The 19,282-nt window shown below is 32.2% G+C and overlaps 1 protein-coding gene and 1 non-coding gene across 2 annotated transcripts in view; both read right to left on the bottom strand.

Moving 5' to 3' along the window:
- Nucleotides 1–6,111: 6,111 nt before the first annotated feature.
- The window catches only part of LOC143056999 (uncharacterized), a 129,106-nt gene continuing 115,935 nt past the window's right edge, over nt 6,112–19,282 (bottom strand). The window contains exons 82-88 of the mRNA XM_076230225.1: nt 18,749–18,959; nt 17,694–17,897; nt 16,880–17,096; nt 16,003–16,315; nt 10,722–10,861; nt 8,170–8,204; nt 6,112–7,566 (exon numbers count right to left, since the gene is read on the bottom strand). Of these exons, the coding sequence (XP_076086340.1) occupies nt 7,165–7,566; nt 8,170–8,204; nt 10,722–10,861; nt 16,003–16,315; nt 16,880–17,096; nt 17,694–17,897; nt 18,749–18,959 (1,522 nt within the window). The 3' untranslated portion in view covers nt 6,112–7,164. The remainder of the gene's footprint in view (nt 7,567–8,169; nt 8,205–10,721; nt 10,862–16,002; nt 16,316–16,879; nt 17,097–17,693; nt 17,898–18,748; nt 18,960–19,282) is intronic.
- On the bottom strand, nt 9,339–9,502 carry LOC143057959 (U1 spliceosomal RNA). Its single transcript, XR_012972883.1, has one exon. It is a non-coding gene; the product is annotated as a U1 spliceosomal RNA (small nuclear RNA).

Below are 19,282 nucleotides of genomic sequence, written 5' to 3'. Positions count from 1 at the left end.
TGTGATGACGGTTGTGTAATGGTGGATTTGGGATGATTTGCTTTTAGGGAAAAATTATATACCCAAAGAACAGAACACATACAAGAAAAATATCGTCCTTTGTAAAACAAAAAAGAAAAACAAAATTGAAATTAAAAGATTACGCACTAGTCACTAGTAAACTATTTCGAATTGAAATTGTCATTTTACTGTAAACAACTTTTATGTAAAAAGACCGAACAATAAAATTGAAAATGGAAATGGGTAATGTGTCAAAGAGACAATTAACCGACAAAAGAGCAGAAAACATCTCAAGATCATGTATAAATGGGTCGTCAACACAGCAAGAAAATCCCGTACCCGGAGGCTGGCTTCAGTTAAATACTTTATTAGGCCATCTCAACCTTTCAGAATTATACACTGCCACGAATTCAGTACAATTCAATTCAGATGTTAATTAATATATGTTCAGTTTATGTCTAGACTGACTATTAGTTTTAAGTTGTGAATAGTACCCCACAGCAGCATACTCATATATCTGAACGATACTGAATTTGTTTAATTTCTATTGGTCTCTTTTGGAGAGTTGTCTAATTGGCAATCATACCACGTCTTCTTTTTTATATTTACAACAAAATATTTGAAGAACAACTTGACCTCTTTAGAAGACCTGACGTTCTCAGCTTAAGACTGTCTATGATATGTTAACATCAAAATAAATGTTTAAGACTAAATGGCATGCACTAGTTAGTACACAACTGACATGTGCGATCACATCTGTATAAACCAGACAAATGCAGAGACATATAAGAAATAAAAGTTTTAAATCCAACGATTAAAATACAATGGAGATATACGAGTAAATCGAGACCATCGAGACGATTGCAAAGATATCAACATATAAATCCAAAGAAAAGAACACATACAAGAAAATCTAGACCTTCTAGACAGTTGCACAAACAAACAAGAAATCAACATATAAATTCCAAGAAAGAACACATAAGAGAAAATTTAGACCAATGATGCAGTCGTTCAGACAGACAAAAATTTATATATCTAACTCGAAAAATCTGGACAAATACGACACACAACAGAAAATCTAGATCAACTAGACGGAATAAATTCAAAGAAAAATACGAGAACATCTAGACAAAAACGAGACAGTTCACATACAGGCAGAATAAGAATAGTTTTATTTGTCAATCACGTCGCTCATAAAGAGCAGAATAATTAATTTAAATTATGATATTTACATATGATTAACAACCCTGGAGTTTTCATTGTTAGCATAGACTTAATAATTTATTACATATAATAAAAACATGCATTATGATTTGAAGGTATTTGACAACTAATTACAAACACACTGTGATCATATTTGTCCTCACATGACATAAATCAAACACATTTTGATTTCAAATCATGCAATGTTATTAAAGCACGAAACCAAAAACTAAACCCACCGAACAGGAGACAATTGCACAAACGACAAGAAATAATACCTAACCATAAGTGCATGGTAATTAATGCACAAATTTTTAAATGATACTGCTTACATTTAAAATGTCGGGTTCACTTATTGTTTCTCAGATTTTTTTCTTTGCCTTTGTAACACGTTTCATTGGTAAGAGAAATCGAATTTGTTGCTTTCTTTAAAAGGTAATTTGGAATACACAAAATCAGATATCTATTTGCTATGAGTATTGAAATAAACTTTTTTTTTAATAAAATATTTTTTTTTTATAAACTAGATATCGTCATAAATGAAAGAGCATTTCATTTATAAATATTTGAATGTTTTTTACAACAAATAAAAAAGAAAAAAAATAACAACAAAATTTATTTTACATTAAAAAGTATATCGGTAACAGATACAAAGGTCCAGAGTGTCTGAGGAAAAAGTTTACTTAAATAAAAAATTCTACTGTTTTGAAGCTTTCAGAACACAGTGCATATACTTAACTTAGGATTTGAACTGTGTAATGGTTTCCTTCGTCGATATTGCCAACGCTTGGGAAAAGCTTTGACGTCGATACTTTTCCATGGGTTGTCGAATTCTTAATTAAAGGGGCGACATATTTGAAGATTTTACTAGATTTTGATTCCTCAATGCGCAAAAACGGCACATTTTCCAAATTGATATATCATATACTAGCAGTCTATGGGGACAAATTCAAACTGAATTGACAAGTGCATAGTTCTCATACTTCACGTTTGTATGGATGACGAATTAACTAAGATGCGAGCTTTATGAGTTGTCCTTTTATCCCCTTTGCTGTGTAAGTAGAAAGTAAAATCACAAAAATACTGAACTCCAAGGAAAATTCAAAAAGGAAAGTCCCCAATCAAATGGCAACATCAAAAGTTCAGACACATCAAAAGAATGGATAACAACTGTCATATTCCTGACTTGGTACAGGCATTTTCTAATGTAGAAAATGGTGGATTGAACCTGGTTTCATAGCTAGCTAAACCTCTCACTTGTATGACAGTCGCAACAAATTCCATTATATTGTCACCAATGCGTGAACAAAAAAAACCCAGACACAATGGGTAAAAATGTCAAAAATAGGGGTACAGCAGTCAACATTGTATTATCATCTTAATCACTATAAAACAACAAATGTAACGAAGAAGCACAAAAAGGCATACATCAAATTTAACATCCTCATTTACCAAATAGGGAAATTCTATAATGGTAAGTTATAGTCTCATCATTAATGATGTAGTTGACACTTGATAAAAGCTTTACCGTAGTATTTTTTGCATTTGAGGAGGGATTACGGCAAATGTAAAAATTGCTTACCTGCTACAAATCAACATTACAAATTTGTAGACCAAATATATGTTCATTCCTTTTCCCAGAAGCCAAAAGAAAAGTAAATTTACAAACATACCGAACTTCGAAAAAAATTAAAACGGAAAGTCCCAAATCAAATGCAAAATCAAAAGCTCAAACCGACATCACACAATTGGATAACAACTGTCATACGATTGGCTTGGTACAGGTATTTTCTTATATAGAAATTTGTGTATAAAACCTGGTTTTATAGCTAGATAAACTTCTCATTTGTATGACGGTTGCAAAAAATTCAATTATATTGACAACGATTTGTGTGAACAAAACAAACAGACATAATAGGTAAAAATGTCAAAAATAGGGGTACAACAGTCAACACTGTGTTATAATCTTTATCAATATAAAAACAAACAAATATATCAACAAAGAAACACAAAAAGGTGGTATATAGAGAACGCACATTAGCAATAATGAAAGACAAGAATACAAAATTACACAATGACGGGATGTATAAGTAACGAGCCAGGTCAAATTAATAGTGCGAAAAATACAAACCCACTCCAAGCCGCAAGCTCTGAATAGCACTGATGACAAGCATTTCAGGTCTGAGTAACCCCAATGACAAAACATTGTGCACTTTATTTAAGATTCATGAGTGATGAAGGAGATCAAAACATTTTTAAATCTTCCCCAAATAAATGTGAAGTGCAGAGACAACTAAAAGTGTTGGAAATATGCAAGATTATAGTTTTGCTATAGAAACAAATCATATAGATATAAAATTACGCATGGTTACAAAAAAAAGCCTGCCTGCCGGGTCTTAAAATTTTTCCCATGTTAGGGGAAACAGACATTTAATTTTCCATGTACAATAGGAACCGTGAGACTGATCTTTAAATTCAGTGGAATTTTAGACGTGAAGTCCTTGTGAAGAAGAACGTTGCTGATGTTGATTGCATCAATTCCTTTATTGGTAAACTGAACAGGATGGAATTTCCTGTTTTCCTCATGTAATGGTCCCGGTCTTATTGGTTTTAAATGTCAGAAAAGAGCTACATCACAAATTATACTGACATGTCTGTATATTGGAGAAAATATATTTATGCATCCTTAGTCAAGTGCATAATTTCTAACACATTTTAAACAAGTATGTGTCCTTACTACACGGATGCCCCATCCGTACTATCATTTTCTATGTTCAGTGGACCGTTAAAATGGGGTAAAAACTCTAATTTGGCATTTAAAATTAGAAAGATCATGTCATAGGGAACATGTGTACTAAGTTTCAACTTGAGTTGATTGGACATCAACTTCATCAAAAACTACCTGGACCAAAAACTTTAACCTGAAGCAGAACAGACGGACGAACGGACGCAGACCAGAAAACATAATGCACATAAAAATTAACAGGCAGTATAAAAAGAATAGTTCTTATGTGATGTTACCCTAGCGGATGATAAAGATGTGAAATAATGTCCTACAAGCATCAGAAAGCCGCTTATCGATCTAGATTTGGAAGACTTTCAGACAAGTCTGATGGTAATGTTTATGCTCATGACTACGCAGTTGGAAACCAGGTTGAAATAGAACAGAAGAATCGAAGCTCTTTGTTAGAGAAGGCGATAAATGTGTACTGTATTGTTTACTATAGTGACAAAAATTTTAAAAGTTAATAGAAACAAACAAAATTACAATTTTCTTCTCAATTATTAGGTGTCTTATTTTAAAAACACCATTTGCATAAGTTTTCAATTTATCTAGGACATAGTTAAGCAGAACAATTAGATTTCAAGTCGATGACATGGGTATCTTTCAAGTTGGATGAAGAAAATGCATAACCTCCGATTTTTTTGAAAAAATTACCACGGACGGAAAACATATCAATCTATCAGTTCAAAAATTTTCGTGTCTCAAGAAAAAAATCCAAAAAATGGGCAACAATTTTATCGAAAAGAGAAAATCGAGTGCACCTTTTTATGTTAGGGCGTGTTTGAGTTGAATATTTTGTCTTGATATCGTACAAAGTAAGATTATTTCATACATCGTCTCGCTTCAGATTCTATTATTTTTATATATTAAAGCTACAGATTGACTTTATAACACAAAAAAATAACAGTACTTATTAAAAGATGAAATATATGGGTCAAGTGAAATACCTATCTAATGAGTCACAAAAACAGAGAAGGTGTGTTCGAATAGCTATTTTTTTACTGAAAGTACTTGACGACAGTCGTTCAAGTTGGATGATGAAAATGCATATCTTTGAAAAAATATAATTTTGTGTGTGTGAAAACTAGGGTTTATAGTCTTTATACACTAAAAAAATCCAGTCCGCCCTTCCACGAAATTTTTAATAAGAATTTTTTAAAATGTTTATGAATTTTCAAAAATTCCACCTGACAACCGCTAGTTGATACATTTGTCTTTTAAAATACAACTGACATGTAAGGATCGTAATGGCGCAATGTGGATGAATTTATCGGTTTCCATGGGCAAAATTGGTAGTGCGTCATCCCTACAATGGCTTCCATTTCTACGATTGTGAAAATGAACTGGCGCAATGGGGAGATAATTCTGACGAAGTAGAATCCTGACTGTACGATGGTGTCTTAAAGTAGAATCAAATAAGCTCCTTACAATAACATCCCTGCAATCTGGACTTGACAAATTCCCTACTCCTTTGGTTGTAATCGTTGCAACCATATGGCATTGCAGTACCTAGTTCCTTTTCCAGAATTTTTTTTGGGAAAGGAGTACTCAGTATAGGGCTATTGGTGTGGTGATAAATTTTCTCGATGATACATACTTTCATAGATAAAGAATTATATATATATCTTGGTCCGGTTGATTAAAATGGTTATAAAGAACTCTGAATTGCCTATACTTTTATACAAGACAAAACAGATGGTATAGGAAAGGAAATAATTAGTGTTTAGTTCCGTGTCTTTATGGATAGTCTCACATCACCTGAATTCACATCAATTCTTTCATGCAATACATTATATGAATTAGAAAATGATGACTTCTTTCTTCAAAAAAGTGTGTTCATCATGTGAAAAAAAATTTGTAGAGTTTTAAACAATCTATAGAATATGTTTAAGTGTTCTCCATTTTAGACCCTGCTCATGTTTTCTCTTCTATAACTTAAAACTTAAAACTGTAACTTACATTCTTTGTTTCTTTTTTTATTTAATACATTGCATGTACACCAAATCTTTATCATCGAGGAAGTATAGTAATATCGTATATTTTCCATGGCTAAGACACACTTTGTGGATTTTATTCACTAAGAAACACATATCTGTCTCCAACCACCTCATAGAAATAAATGAAAACCAGTTTTTTTTTTTTAAAGTTTATTAGAAAAGGTAAGAAAAATAAGTTTTCACTAAAATTGAATAGTATAAAAGTATAACACCAGATTAAAATATCACATGACCTTTTGAACTGAGATTTTGATTTCTGAACCATATAATGTAACATGTATCCTAAAAAAATTACATAAATACATATATGTGACAACATAATTCATAAACCACCACTGTTTAAATCTTTGTCATTTAACAATCAAATTCCTATAATAATCTATAAAATTAGTGATAACATTGGTCAGAATTTGAAATCAGGACAGTGAAGTTTGAGACCGTTTGTGGAAAAGAATTATGTGTAAGAAAACATAGTATTCAAATTAAAAATGTTATTTTAATTAAATATGTTTTTATTTAAATTTCAGAGAAAGTTGAAGCCTCATGGAAGTCTTTAAAATAATTGAACGATGCAGTAATTGCTTTCTGTTTTTATAGTTGAATTTGAACACAAAGCAAAAAATGTATTATCTCTTGGCTTGGAATTTTGTTTCTATCATTGCTTTTAGATTAGTTAAAATTTAAGGTTTTTGTATAGACTTTAAATTATTTCCAGTAATTTCTTTTTATTTTCCATTTCATACAAAAATAAATGTCAACAACTAAATGACACAAAACTGTGACCATATCAAATGTGGTGCATATCTTTGCTTGCTGAGTATACTAACAACTTTTTTATTTCTACTTTGATAAATTAATATGAGATTGCATACAAAAAAATTAATTATCAAAATGTATAGAGATATATTCATCACAGAAAAATACCTGGACGGATATTAATCACAAAAAAATACCTTGACAGATATTAATCACATAAAAATACCTGGACAGTTATTTATCACATAAAAATACTTGGACAGATATAAATCACATAAAAACCTGGACGGATGGATTTTAAATTTAAAATGACATTTTTAAGAAAAATAGAAAAATTAGAAATGTGATATAATATTCTGTAAAATCTGTCTTGTAAAGTACTGGTAAAAAGCTTCAAATATCAATTTTTAAAAGAATCCCTCTTCACATTTCTAATGTCTCTTGGTCTGCTTCATCATACATTGATACTGTTTCAGGATCTAATGTGGTCGTCTGTCTGTCGTAGAGAAGATATGGAGAATTACTACTAGATTGTGCTGGATGTCCACTGGTTTGATCAGTTATGGCCCATCGTGCCTCATTCTTTGACAAAGCTTTTTGCATGGAGGCACCGTATCCAGAGGATCCTGGTTCAGTTGGTGCATCCATTATTGGAAATGTCCAGCCAGGTTTTGACATGACATCAATATCAGCAGACAGATTGGCCTCAACAATCTCAGATGGATGTGGAGCAATTTTAAAATCAGGAGGAGGAACCACAGGTTCAAATGAAGGCATCATATGGCGTTTCTCATTTTTACATTCATCTTTTGTTGGAGGGAAGTCCTACAATAATGAAACAGCATTTTAAAATTTTTTTTTTAGAAAAATGTAGACAAAGAATAATGCACTCATCTGGAATCTAAAGAATACAACACAAAAAGACATTTTTTTTTTAAAGTTAGTTACTGTGAGACTAGTTCCACACCATAAAGTAAACAAAAATACAAAGAAGGAAAATTCAAAATGGATAGTCCCTTATCAAGTGGCAAAATCAAAAGCTTAAATACAGAAGTTTTATTTTACCGACTGAGTCCTATTACTCTAGAATGATTTAATTGTAATTCATAAAATTTTATACTGATCATCTCTCTACCATTCTCAATAGCTTGTGAAAGTTGAATGAAAAACCATTAAAGCATATCTAAAGTACAAATTTCTAATTTATCTTTGTAAATTATTGTTAATCTGCAAGAAATGTTAAAAAAAAGAAACAAATAGTAATTTTAAGCCCAAAAAATTGACAAACGATTTTTCTATGCTAAAATGAAGAACAGATCTCATCAACCTGTATTTCATATTACTCTTCCTTTATACTTATTATCTTATGTCTTTAGTTAATCCATTGATAGTTGATGTTAAAAACTCAAATTAAAAAAAATGTCTTACCATGTCATCTGAGATTTGATCTGGATCTATAAAATCTGTAAATAAAAAAGAAACAAATCTGATAATTTTTTGTACAACAAAAACATTTTTTGCAGTTGCAGTAAAGTTATGTATATGGATGAGATATAACACAAAAAGGTTCAATGTTTTACAAAGATTTTTAAGAAACAAAAAAACTTAAATTCTGGCAGAGTTTTTTTTTTTTTTTACTTTCCACTGACTAGAGTCTCTCAAGAGCCTGTGTCACTCATCTGTATCTAGTGTGGTTTGGGAAATCAAGTTAAATAAGGTTAACAAGAGGCTGTCAGAGTGACAGCAAACCAGATTTTCCTGCAGAGTTAAATTCCTGAACAGTTGATCAAGAATGGTCACAACATTTAAGCTTAAAACATCTCTGAATTTGAATTGGGATTGAATATTTGTTACAGCATGGGTTTGTGACACGAAATAAATGTGGTCAAAGAACTGAAAAATTTGAAATTGAACATTTACCTAAAATGGTCCAAAATCTAGGTACATTGCTAGAATCAGCATATCAAAGAACCCCAAGAATTTAATTTTTGATGAAAATTTCTTAGTTAAACCACTTCTGTTCAAATGGAAAAAACTCAAACTTTATTCGCATGAACCAATAATGTGGCCAAGATTGGTTTAATTTGTGTCAATAGTTTCAGAGGAGAAATTTTTGTAAAATTACAATAATTTACAACATATTGTTAAACATTTACTATATAGGGCAATAACTCCTTAAGGGGTCAGTTGACAATTTAATGTAAACTCGATAATAAGCTGTTTTATCAAGGAAATGTTTTAAAGAACAGATGAAAACTAGAAATAGGCAGGGAAATTTACACCAGTTAAATTTTCGGGTTTCGATAGGTGCCGTGAACAAAGCGAAAATCAAATGCAGACCCCCCCAAAAAAAAACAATATTCAGTATGTTTAAATATGAAAATTAAATTAAAATCATTGATTTTTTTCAGGGAAATTGATAGTTTAGCAAAATACAAAATAAAATAAACTTTGAACAAAAAAATTAAATTAAAATCATTGATTTTTTTCAGGGAAATTGATAGTTTAGCAAAATACAAAATAAAATAAACTTTGAACAAATAGTGAGGGTTCTGCATAGCTTTAATGGCAAAGGTCTTTATTTTAATTTGATTATTCGGGGGTTAGCGCGAACGCAGTCCCCCACACTAAAAAATTACGTACCCGAGATGCCCACATTTGGGGCATTCGCAAGCTTCAGCCTATCCGAAGTGCAATGGAAAGGCCTCGACCTGGGGAGACCGCCTTTTTGATCACGGTGCTCCCTGTACCAGGTAAGTATGCTAGACAACAGAGATTTTAAACATTTCATTGAGCAAACTATTACAATACATGAGGTGTCAGATACAAATTTAAAGATTGCATCTGTTTTGTAAAGAACAGTAATTACATGAAATCATAGATATTTTTTTAAAGGTTATATGGTAATAATAAAATCGATCAGTGGACTTTTATCAAAAACACTTCTTATAAGCTGTATTATTGATTTTAGTCAGAATTGTGTACACAAATATGTCAGTACAGTAACGACAACTCTGTACAGGTAAACTGTTATATCTACTACGTACAAGCTTATTATAAATGGTATTTAATTCTATTGAGTGTTGTTATCTATAAATAAATACCTCATTCAAAAAAAGGTAAAAAAGTCAATATTTTGCTGAATGATATTCTTAATTTCCCTGTTTATCTAATATTGTGGACATCAGAAGTTTTGTATACATGTAACCCCCCCTGTAAAAAAAACCTAAACAAACAAAACTTGAATATAAAGAATATTTTTCTTTGTTTGTTATTAAATAGGTATTTCTAAGTAACTAACTATTTATGTCATAAGATGGTTCTCAATGATATGATTTTTTTGTCTGCTAAAATTTTCTGAAATATCGTGTGTATTTAAAAACCTTTCAGGACAGTGAGGTAATAACACATTCTATTAAAATCACATAATGTTATAAACAGATATGAAACAAACTTTATAGAGTTTGAGTGAAAGTAATTAGTTAATAGTGATAAAACAATTTGGAATCAACAAAAACGATGTCCATGATTTAAAATCTTCAATATGACATATAAGGCCTAGGCCAACTCGGAGTAGCATATGCATATCATGCTTTTGAAAATCAAATTCATTAGTTTTTTAAAAAGGTTCAAAGAACTTTAATGTATAAATTTTTAACCTACCATCAAATGTTTTTTGCTAATACTATTTGTTTACATTAAATATAACTGATACAGACACCTATAAGTTGCACATATAAGTATAAAAAAAAACTTATCAAAGAACCACCTTTATTATGTCTACAAAAGACTTATCAGTGATGCTAGGAATAAAGTAAAAGGCAAAATACAGAATTCCAACGTTTTGCCAAAGATATCTATTATACATAGGTCATCTTTTCATTGGGTAGAAAATCCATTATAGTATTTAGAAAATTTATAGTTTTGTAAAAAGTTCATATTTTTATATATTGATATAACAATATGAATGATACACCTACCAAATATGGGGTTTCTATTGGGTAATCCACCATCTGAATCATCATCCATATAATCTTCAAACGAGTCTGTGGATCCAAATGAGTTGTTTTTGTCATCACTCTGGCATAAGATGTACTTCTGAACCCAAGGTATGTGGCTACTGAAAGTACAATTTTTTAAAATCATTTTATATGCTAAAAATCTTTCATAGAGATTAATTTTAGTTAGCATAAGTATTTAGGATTTTGTTTTAACATTAAAAATTGATTTTTTGTTGTGTCATTCTTATTTAGCATTAAAACAAGAATGTGTCCATAGTACACGGATGCCCCACTCTCACTATAATTTTCCATGTTCAGTGGACAGTGAAATTGGGGTCAAAACTTTAATTTGGAATTAAAATTAGAAAGATCATATCATAGGGAACATGTGTACTAAGTTTCAAGTAGTTGTGACTTTAACTTCATAAAAAACTACCTTGACCAAAAACTTTAACCTGAACTTCGCACTTTCATTTTCTATGTTCAGTTGACCATGAAATTGGGGTCAAAACTATAATTTGGCATTAAAATTAGAAAGATCATATCATGGGGAACATGTGTACTAAGTTTCAAGTGGATTGGACTTCAACTTCATCAAAAACTACCTTGACCAAAAACTTTAACCTGAAGTCGGACGAACGAACGAACGGACGAACAAACGAACGGAGGCACAGACCAGAAAACATAATGCCCCTCTACTATCGTAGGTGGGGCATAATAAAAAGGAGATGTGGTATGATTGTAATTGGGACAACTATCCATACAGACCAAATAGCGAAGTAGTGAACAAAATATGGCAGACAGCAACTAACAACAACCACTGAATAACCATGATAACAGTCTCCTGAATTGGAACAGGCTCATAATAAAGGTGAAAAAGGGGAGGATGGGTTCTCACAAACAGGTATTACCACTCATTCTTATGTGTGCCTACGTCAAGAGCCAGTCATTCCTGTCTGACATATTTGTTTTTGTTCATAGTTTTAGCATAAATTTGGTTGTTTTCTTCTCTCATTTAAATTGTTTTACAATTTGTCATACAAAAGCCCTTTACAGCTTATACAGTATGAGTTTTGTTCATTGTTGGTCACACTGTAACCTATACCTGGTACTTACACAGTATGAGTTTTGTTTATTGTTGGTCACACTGTAACCTATACCTGGTACTTACATCTATGTCCTTTGGTTCAAGGTGGAAAGTTATCTCATTGGTTATCATATCAAATTTTATTATCTCATTGGTTATCATATCATATCTCATTGGTTATCATATCAAATCTCAATGGTTATCATATCAAATCTCATTGGTTATCATATAAAATCTCATTATCTCATTGGTTATTATATCAAATCTCATTGGTTATCATATCATATCTCATTGGTTATCATATCAAATCTCAATGGTTATCATATCAAATCTCATTGGTTATCATATCAAATCTCATTATCTCATTGGTTATTATATCAAATCTCATTATCTCATTGGTTATCATATCAAATCTCATTGGTTATTATATCAAATCTCATTATCTCATTGGTTATCATATCATATCTCATTGGTTATCATCAAATCTCAATGGTTATCATATCAAATCTCATTGGTTATCATATCAAATCTCATTGGTTATCAAATCTCATTGGTTATCATATCAAATCTCATTGGTTATTATATCAAATCTCATTATCTCATTGGTTATCATATCAAATCTCATTGGTTATTATATCAAATCTCATTATCTCATTGGTTATCATATCATACCTCATTGGTTATCATATCAAATCTCAATGGTTATCATATCAAATCTCATTGGTTATCATATCATATCTCATTTCTAACTTCTGTGGAATCATTTATTTTTTTGTTTTTTTTGTGAGAATTATTTTTTTAGTGAAGAAAAATTGTCTTTTTTCTTGGACATTTCAATTTCTGTCTTTTCCCTAAGTCTGCATTCTGTAACATAGGTGACTTAATTAGGTTTGGGAAACTAAAGACAAGAATAATTAATAAATCAAACAAAGAGCTTTCAATTTACACCCTTTTACTTTGGATTCAAACACAAAAAGAGGCTGACGATCATGGATAAGGCAATACAGCTCCAGAAAATACGGATTCAACACTCAGATATACAACAATTATATCCTAAAATTTGAACTTTATTGAACATTTTTAAATTTGTGGTTAATTTTTTAAATACCCAGGAAATCCATGAAAATGACTATTCAACTAATAATAATAAATCCATACCAACTTGCCAAACGCTCTTACTTTACAGCTGGTATGTGAATCACTACACAAATTTTAAGGAAACTTAAAATGGGAGGTAACTCCTGTAATCAATAAAAAGATATTACTTACTCCCTTCTTTTCCATCTGTAAATGAGGAACAGTACAATCAGGACAATAATCAACAAGCTTATCATGATCAAGGCAATCATCAATGGGAGACAACTCAAATTAACAAAAAGATTTTACTTACTCTCGTCTTTTCCATCTGTATACAAGGAACAATACAATCAGGACAATAATCAACAAGCTTATCATGATCAAGGCAATCATCAATGGGAGACAACTCAAATTAACAAAAAGATTTTACTTACTCTCGTCTTTTCCATCTGTATACAAGGAACAATACAATCACAACAATAATCAACAAGCTTATCATGATCAAGGCAATCATCAATGGGAGACAACTCAGGTTAACAAAAAGATTTTACTTACTCTCGTCTTTTCCATCTGTAGACAAGGAACAGTACAATCAGGACAATAATCAACAAGCTTATCATGATCAAGGCAATCATCAATGGGAGACAACTCAAATTAACAAAAAGATTTTACTTACTCTCGTCTTTTCCATCTGTATACAAGGAACAATACAATCACAACAATAATCAACAAGCTTATCATGATCAAGGCAATCATCAATGGGAGACAACTCAGGTTAACAAAAAGATTTTACTTACTCTCGTCTTTTCCATCTGTAGACAAGGAACAGTACAATCAGGACAATAATCAACAAGCTTATCATGATCAAGGCAATCATCAATGGGAGACAACTCAGGTTAACAAAAAGATTTTACTTACTCTCGTCTTTTCCATCTGTAGACAAGGAACAGTACAATCACGACAATAATCAACAAGCTTATCATGATCAAGGCAATCATCAATGGGAGACAACTCAGGTTAACAAAAAGATTTTACTTACTCTCGTCTTTTCCATCTGTAGACAAGGAACAGTACAATCAGGACAATAATCAACAAGCTTATCATGATCAAGGCAATCATCAATTGGAGACAACTCAAATTAACAAAAAGATTTTACTTACTCTCGTCTTTTCCATCTGTAGACGAGGAACAATACAATCACAACAATAATCAACAAGCTTATCATGATCAAGGCAATCATCAATGGGAGACAACTCAGGTTAACAAAAAGATTTTACTTACTCTCGTCTTTTCCATCTGTAGACAAGGAACAGTACAATCAGGACAATAATCAACAAGCTTATCATGATCAAGGCAATCATCAATTGGAGACAACTCAAATTAACAAAAAGATTTTACTTACTCTCGTCTTTTCCATCTGTAGACGAGGAACAATACAATCACAACAATAATCAACAAGCTTATCACGATCAAGGCAATCATCAATGGGAGACAACTCAAATTAACAAAAAGATTTTACTTACTCTCGTCTTTTCCATCTGTAGACGAGGAACAATACAATCACAACAATAATCAACAAGCTTATCATGATCAAGGCAATCATCAATGGGAGACAACTCAGGTTAACAAAAAGATTTTACTTACTCTCGTCTTTTCCATCTGTAGACAAGGAACAGTACAATCACGACAATAATCAACAAGCTTATCATGATCAAGGAAATCATCAATGGGAGACAACTCATGTTAACAAAAAGATTTTACTTACTCTCGTCTTTTCCATCTGTAGACAAGGAACAGTACAATCATGACAATAATCAACAAGCTTATCATGATCAAGGAAATCATCAATGGGAGACAACTCATGTTAACAAAAAGATTTTACTTACTCCCTTCTTTTCCATCTGTAGACAAGGAACAGTACAATCAGGACAATAATCAACAAGCTTATCATGATCAAGGCAATCATCAATGGGAGACAACTCAGGTTAACAAAAAGATTTTACTTACTCTCGTCTTTTCCATCTGTAGACAAGGAACAGTACAATCAGGACAATAATCAACAAGCTTATCATGATCAAGGCAATCATCAATTGGAGACAACTCAAATTAACAAAAAGATTTTACTTACTCTCGTCTTTTCCATCTGTAGACGAGGAACAATACAATCACAACAATAATCAACAAGCTTATCATGATCAAGGCAATCATCAATGGGAGACAACTCAGGTTAACAAAAAGATTTTACTTACTCTCGTCTTTTCCATCTGTAGACAAGGAACAGTACAATCAGGACAATAATCAACAAGCTTATCATGATCAAGGCAATCATCAATTGGAGACAACTCAAATTAACAAAAAGATTTTACTTACTCTCGTCTTTTCCATCTGTAGACGAGGAACAATACAATCACAACAATAATCAACAAGCTTATCATGATCAAGGCAATCATCAATGGGAGACAACTCAAATTAACAAAAAGATTTTACTTACTCTCGTCTTTTCCATCTGTAGACGAGGAACAATACAATCACAACAATAATCAACAAGCTTATCATGATCAAGGCAATCATCAATGGGAGACAACTCAGGTTAACAAAAAGATTTTACTTACTCTCGTCTTTTCCATCTGTAGACAAGGAACAGTACAATCACGACAATAATCAACAAGCTTATCATGATCAAGGAAATCATCAATGGGAGACAACTCATGTTAACAAAAAGATTTTACTTACTCTCGTCTTTTCCATCTGTAGACAAGGAACAGTACAATCATGACAATAATCAACAAGCTTATCATGATCAAGGCAATCATCAATGGGAGACAACTCAGGTTAACAAAAAGATTTTACTTACTCTGGTCTTTTCCATCTGTAGACAAGGAAGAGTACAATCACGACAATAATCAACAAACTTATCATGATCAAGGCAATCATCAATGGGAGACAACTCAGGTTAACAAAAAGATTTTACTTACTCTTGTCTTTTCCATCTGTAGACAAGGAACAGTACAATCACGACAATAATCAACAAGCTTATCATGATCAAGGCAATCATCAATGGGAGACAACTCATGTTAACAAAAAGATTTTACTTACTCTCGTCTTTTCCATCTGTAGACAAGGAACAATACAATCACGACAATAATCAACAAGCTTATCATGATCAAGGCAATCATCCATGGCCGCAACAAACAGTTTGGATAATCCTCAGGACAAGCACACTTATAATAGTCAATGTAGTCATAACACACAAATGGGTCCTGACAAGGGGAGCTAATACACTCGTTGATATTCTCTTCACAATGAATACCAGTCCAACCAGAGGCACATATACAGTTGTAGTTGATATCAAAACTTTCAATAGCCCTACGGTAATGTTCACATGGATAGGATATAGTCTTGTTCTTTGCTGAAACATAAATCATTTGCATTCATGAATAAATAGGATATAAGAGATGTCAAAGAGAAGTCAGAAATGTGGGGAACAAAAAATCCCTCATACAATCTATATACCAGCTAAGCAACATTTTACAGTTTAACAAGAGGCTGTCAGAGTGACAGCAAACAAGATTTTTTGACATTTATTTGTGCCATAGCATTTTTCAATATCACAAGGACCATAACTCCTGATTGGTAAAATTGACAATCATCAAAATCCAATTTGATCTTCATTTTGTCATCAGTCACAGTGACAACATATTACAATTATAAAAGCTTTGGTTGAAAGGTTCATGAGTTAATGCATGTACATGACTGGATACACCATTTTTCAATCTTTCAAGAACCATAACTCCTGAACAGCTATGAAAGTGAATTTGTCAATATTGAATGTTACCTCCATTTTGACATCAGCAATAACATATTAAAAATTGAAAAGCTTTGGTTGAGCAGTTCATGAATATATGCATAAGAGTCACTGTTTGGCAGCTGCCCAAATCAATTTTCTTTCACAATGATATTTTGGTATACTAACGTTCGCATTCTCCTTCATTGTGACATGGTGACTCCAACACGGTAAACTGTATGGTGACAAGACGTGATAAGGCACCACTAGCATCATGGAAGTAAACTTTAGCCTCATCGTAGCCAGAGAAGGAATAATTCTGTATATATGTCAACTTCATGTAGTTCCATTCATGTTCATTTATTGGCTTCAACAGGCCGAGATCACATGGGAACATCATATTATCCTGTAAAAAGAAAATCACTTTTTTTTTTAATTTGGTGCTGAAACCCTAGCCATGTGGGGCCTGTAATATTACGATCATACCCAAAATATCATTATTTTGCTCCAAAACTTTTAGAAGTCAAATTTATGAAATTAATTTCCATGTGTATGCATGATATTTCAACTGCACTTTATTAATTGTCATGTTTCTCAAGTTTAATTTTCCTTTTGAGCTCAAATAAGAACTTTGAAAAATTGAAATCGGATATAACTGGAAAAAGTGCAAACACCCAGGTATATAACTTCTGATTGTGTTTATTATTGAAATATACCTAGGAAATGACTACCTGCTTCCAGTTGCAGGTCTATAGTTGAAGTAAAAAGTTTTATTGCCAATGACCTTCCTAAGACTGCTGTACTCAGATCAGTTTAACTCTGACCTAAGAAATGGTGTGGTTAATACATGTGTTCAGTGGGGTCCTCTCTACATGCAGACTACAGTTCAAGAAATAGGACAAATTGTCAAAATTGACTTTTTTTGCACCTGATGACCATCTTTGGGGGCAAATATATATTTCAATTTCATTTTTTTTTTCAATCTCTACTGAAATGAACTTACACTTCTTTGTGTAACATTTGGACATGGATCTGCAATGGTTGGCAACATTGTTGTATTGTCTGTGATAATCAAGGTTCCATTAACTGGTTCCTGAACATTAAGCTGCGGTTTATCCCCCGATTCAATATCATAAGCTCCTATCAAAGCATACCAGGATGGGGACCAGATAGGCTCATTCCATTCATTCTTTTGTTCCAGATAAACCTGTAATTGATAAATCCAATTTTTCATACAATAACGTTAAACTAGAACTGTGGTTCAACACACAAAAGGTAACCTCTGCCAGCTCAGTATGTTTAAACTAACCTCTGCCTCACTAGTGAATATTTACCACAAACTGCAATTGTATTTACTTTTCTCCCCTTGAACATGTAGGATAAAATTCAATCATTCTTTAAATTAAGGAATAGGTTAAATGCATATCCTCAGGAAGTGTTCTATACTGTGTACAGTTTCACCAATTACTTTCTTACCTTTCAAATAGGTGACCATTGTAAAAAGAGCACATAAAATCCTTGAGTAATCACCAGGGAATGACTTTTCTCCATTTACTTGGATTTCTATTTAGTAGCTGTCACCTAGGTATTGACTTGAAAATTGTTCAACTTACTTAAACTGAGGATAATATTTAACCTTCAGGGTCAAGTGCACTGCGCATGCATTATTATAAAATTTCACATTTTGTTACAGAGTCCTTGTACATCTGAACTATGCAGTTTTATCAAATGACTGGTTTTCCATAATAGACCCTGTAATTAAAGGGCTCAGCCTTCTTCTTTTCTGTAACTTCCTTCTACTAATGAGTAGCCCACATCCAATAGCCATAAGTTGCCATCTGTTATATCTATACTTGCATGACTGACAATCAAACCATATCTCCTTATTTCAGACTGATAGTAACATAACAAAAAAGCTGTAAAGTAACCTGGTAACCACACTGGGTTACTAAGGGTAGACAACTTACTATAACTGATTCCGTAGGATCTGCATATATAACAAAACAGGGGAAAAGTAACCTGGTAAACACACTGGGTTACTAATGGGAGACAACTTACAATAACTGGTTCTGTAGGATCTGCTGGTAGTTGTGATTCTCCTACCAAAGTTAGGAAGATGACTGGTGGGTCTATTATATCTGTTACATTTACAGTCAGCCAGATTGTAACATTAATTGGTGGAATAATATCTGGATCATCTTGTACTTCCTGTAAGATGACTGGGAATGTCTCAATACCCTGACAGTCCTCACAAGGTGTATACAGCAGGCTGCAGAGAAATTGAAAACATAAAATCAAATACTGAATAACCATGCAGAGATTACAGTTCTTACAAAGTGTACAGCAGATTACAAGGACTTGACAACAGCATTGATTTTTTTTAAAAACAAAATTACTTTCAAGATTTTGTAGTCTATTACATGACCCACATAGATTTGTAATATGTTATATCTTTAATTTCTTAAACTCAAATGTCAGCATTTGGTGATAAGTGTGATACAAGTTGAATGGAGAACCTGATGGGGGTGTAAAAGACGGACGGAAGGACACACAGCCAGAAAACATAATGGCCATAAATGGGGCATAAAAATA

The sequence above is a fragment of the Mytilus galloprovincialis genome, chromosome 13, assembly GCF_965363235.1.
Source record: "Mytilus galloprovincialis chromosome 13, xbMytGall1.hap1.1, whole genome shotgun sequence".
Lineage (NCBI taxonomy): Eukaryota > Metazoa > Mollusca > Bivalvia > Mytilida > Mytilidae > Mytilus > Mytilus galloprovincialis.
Note: the sequence above shows the minus strand (reverse complement) of the source record. Positions and strands in the feature narration are given on the sequence as shown.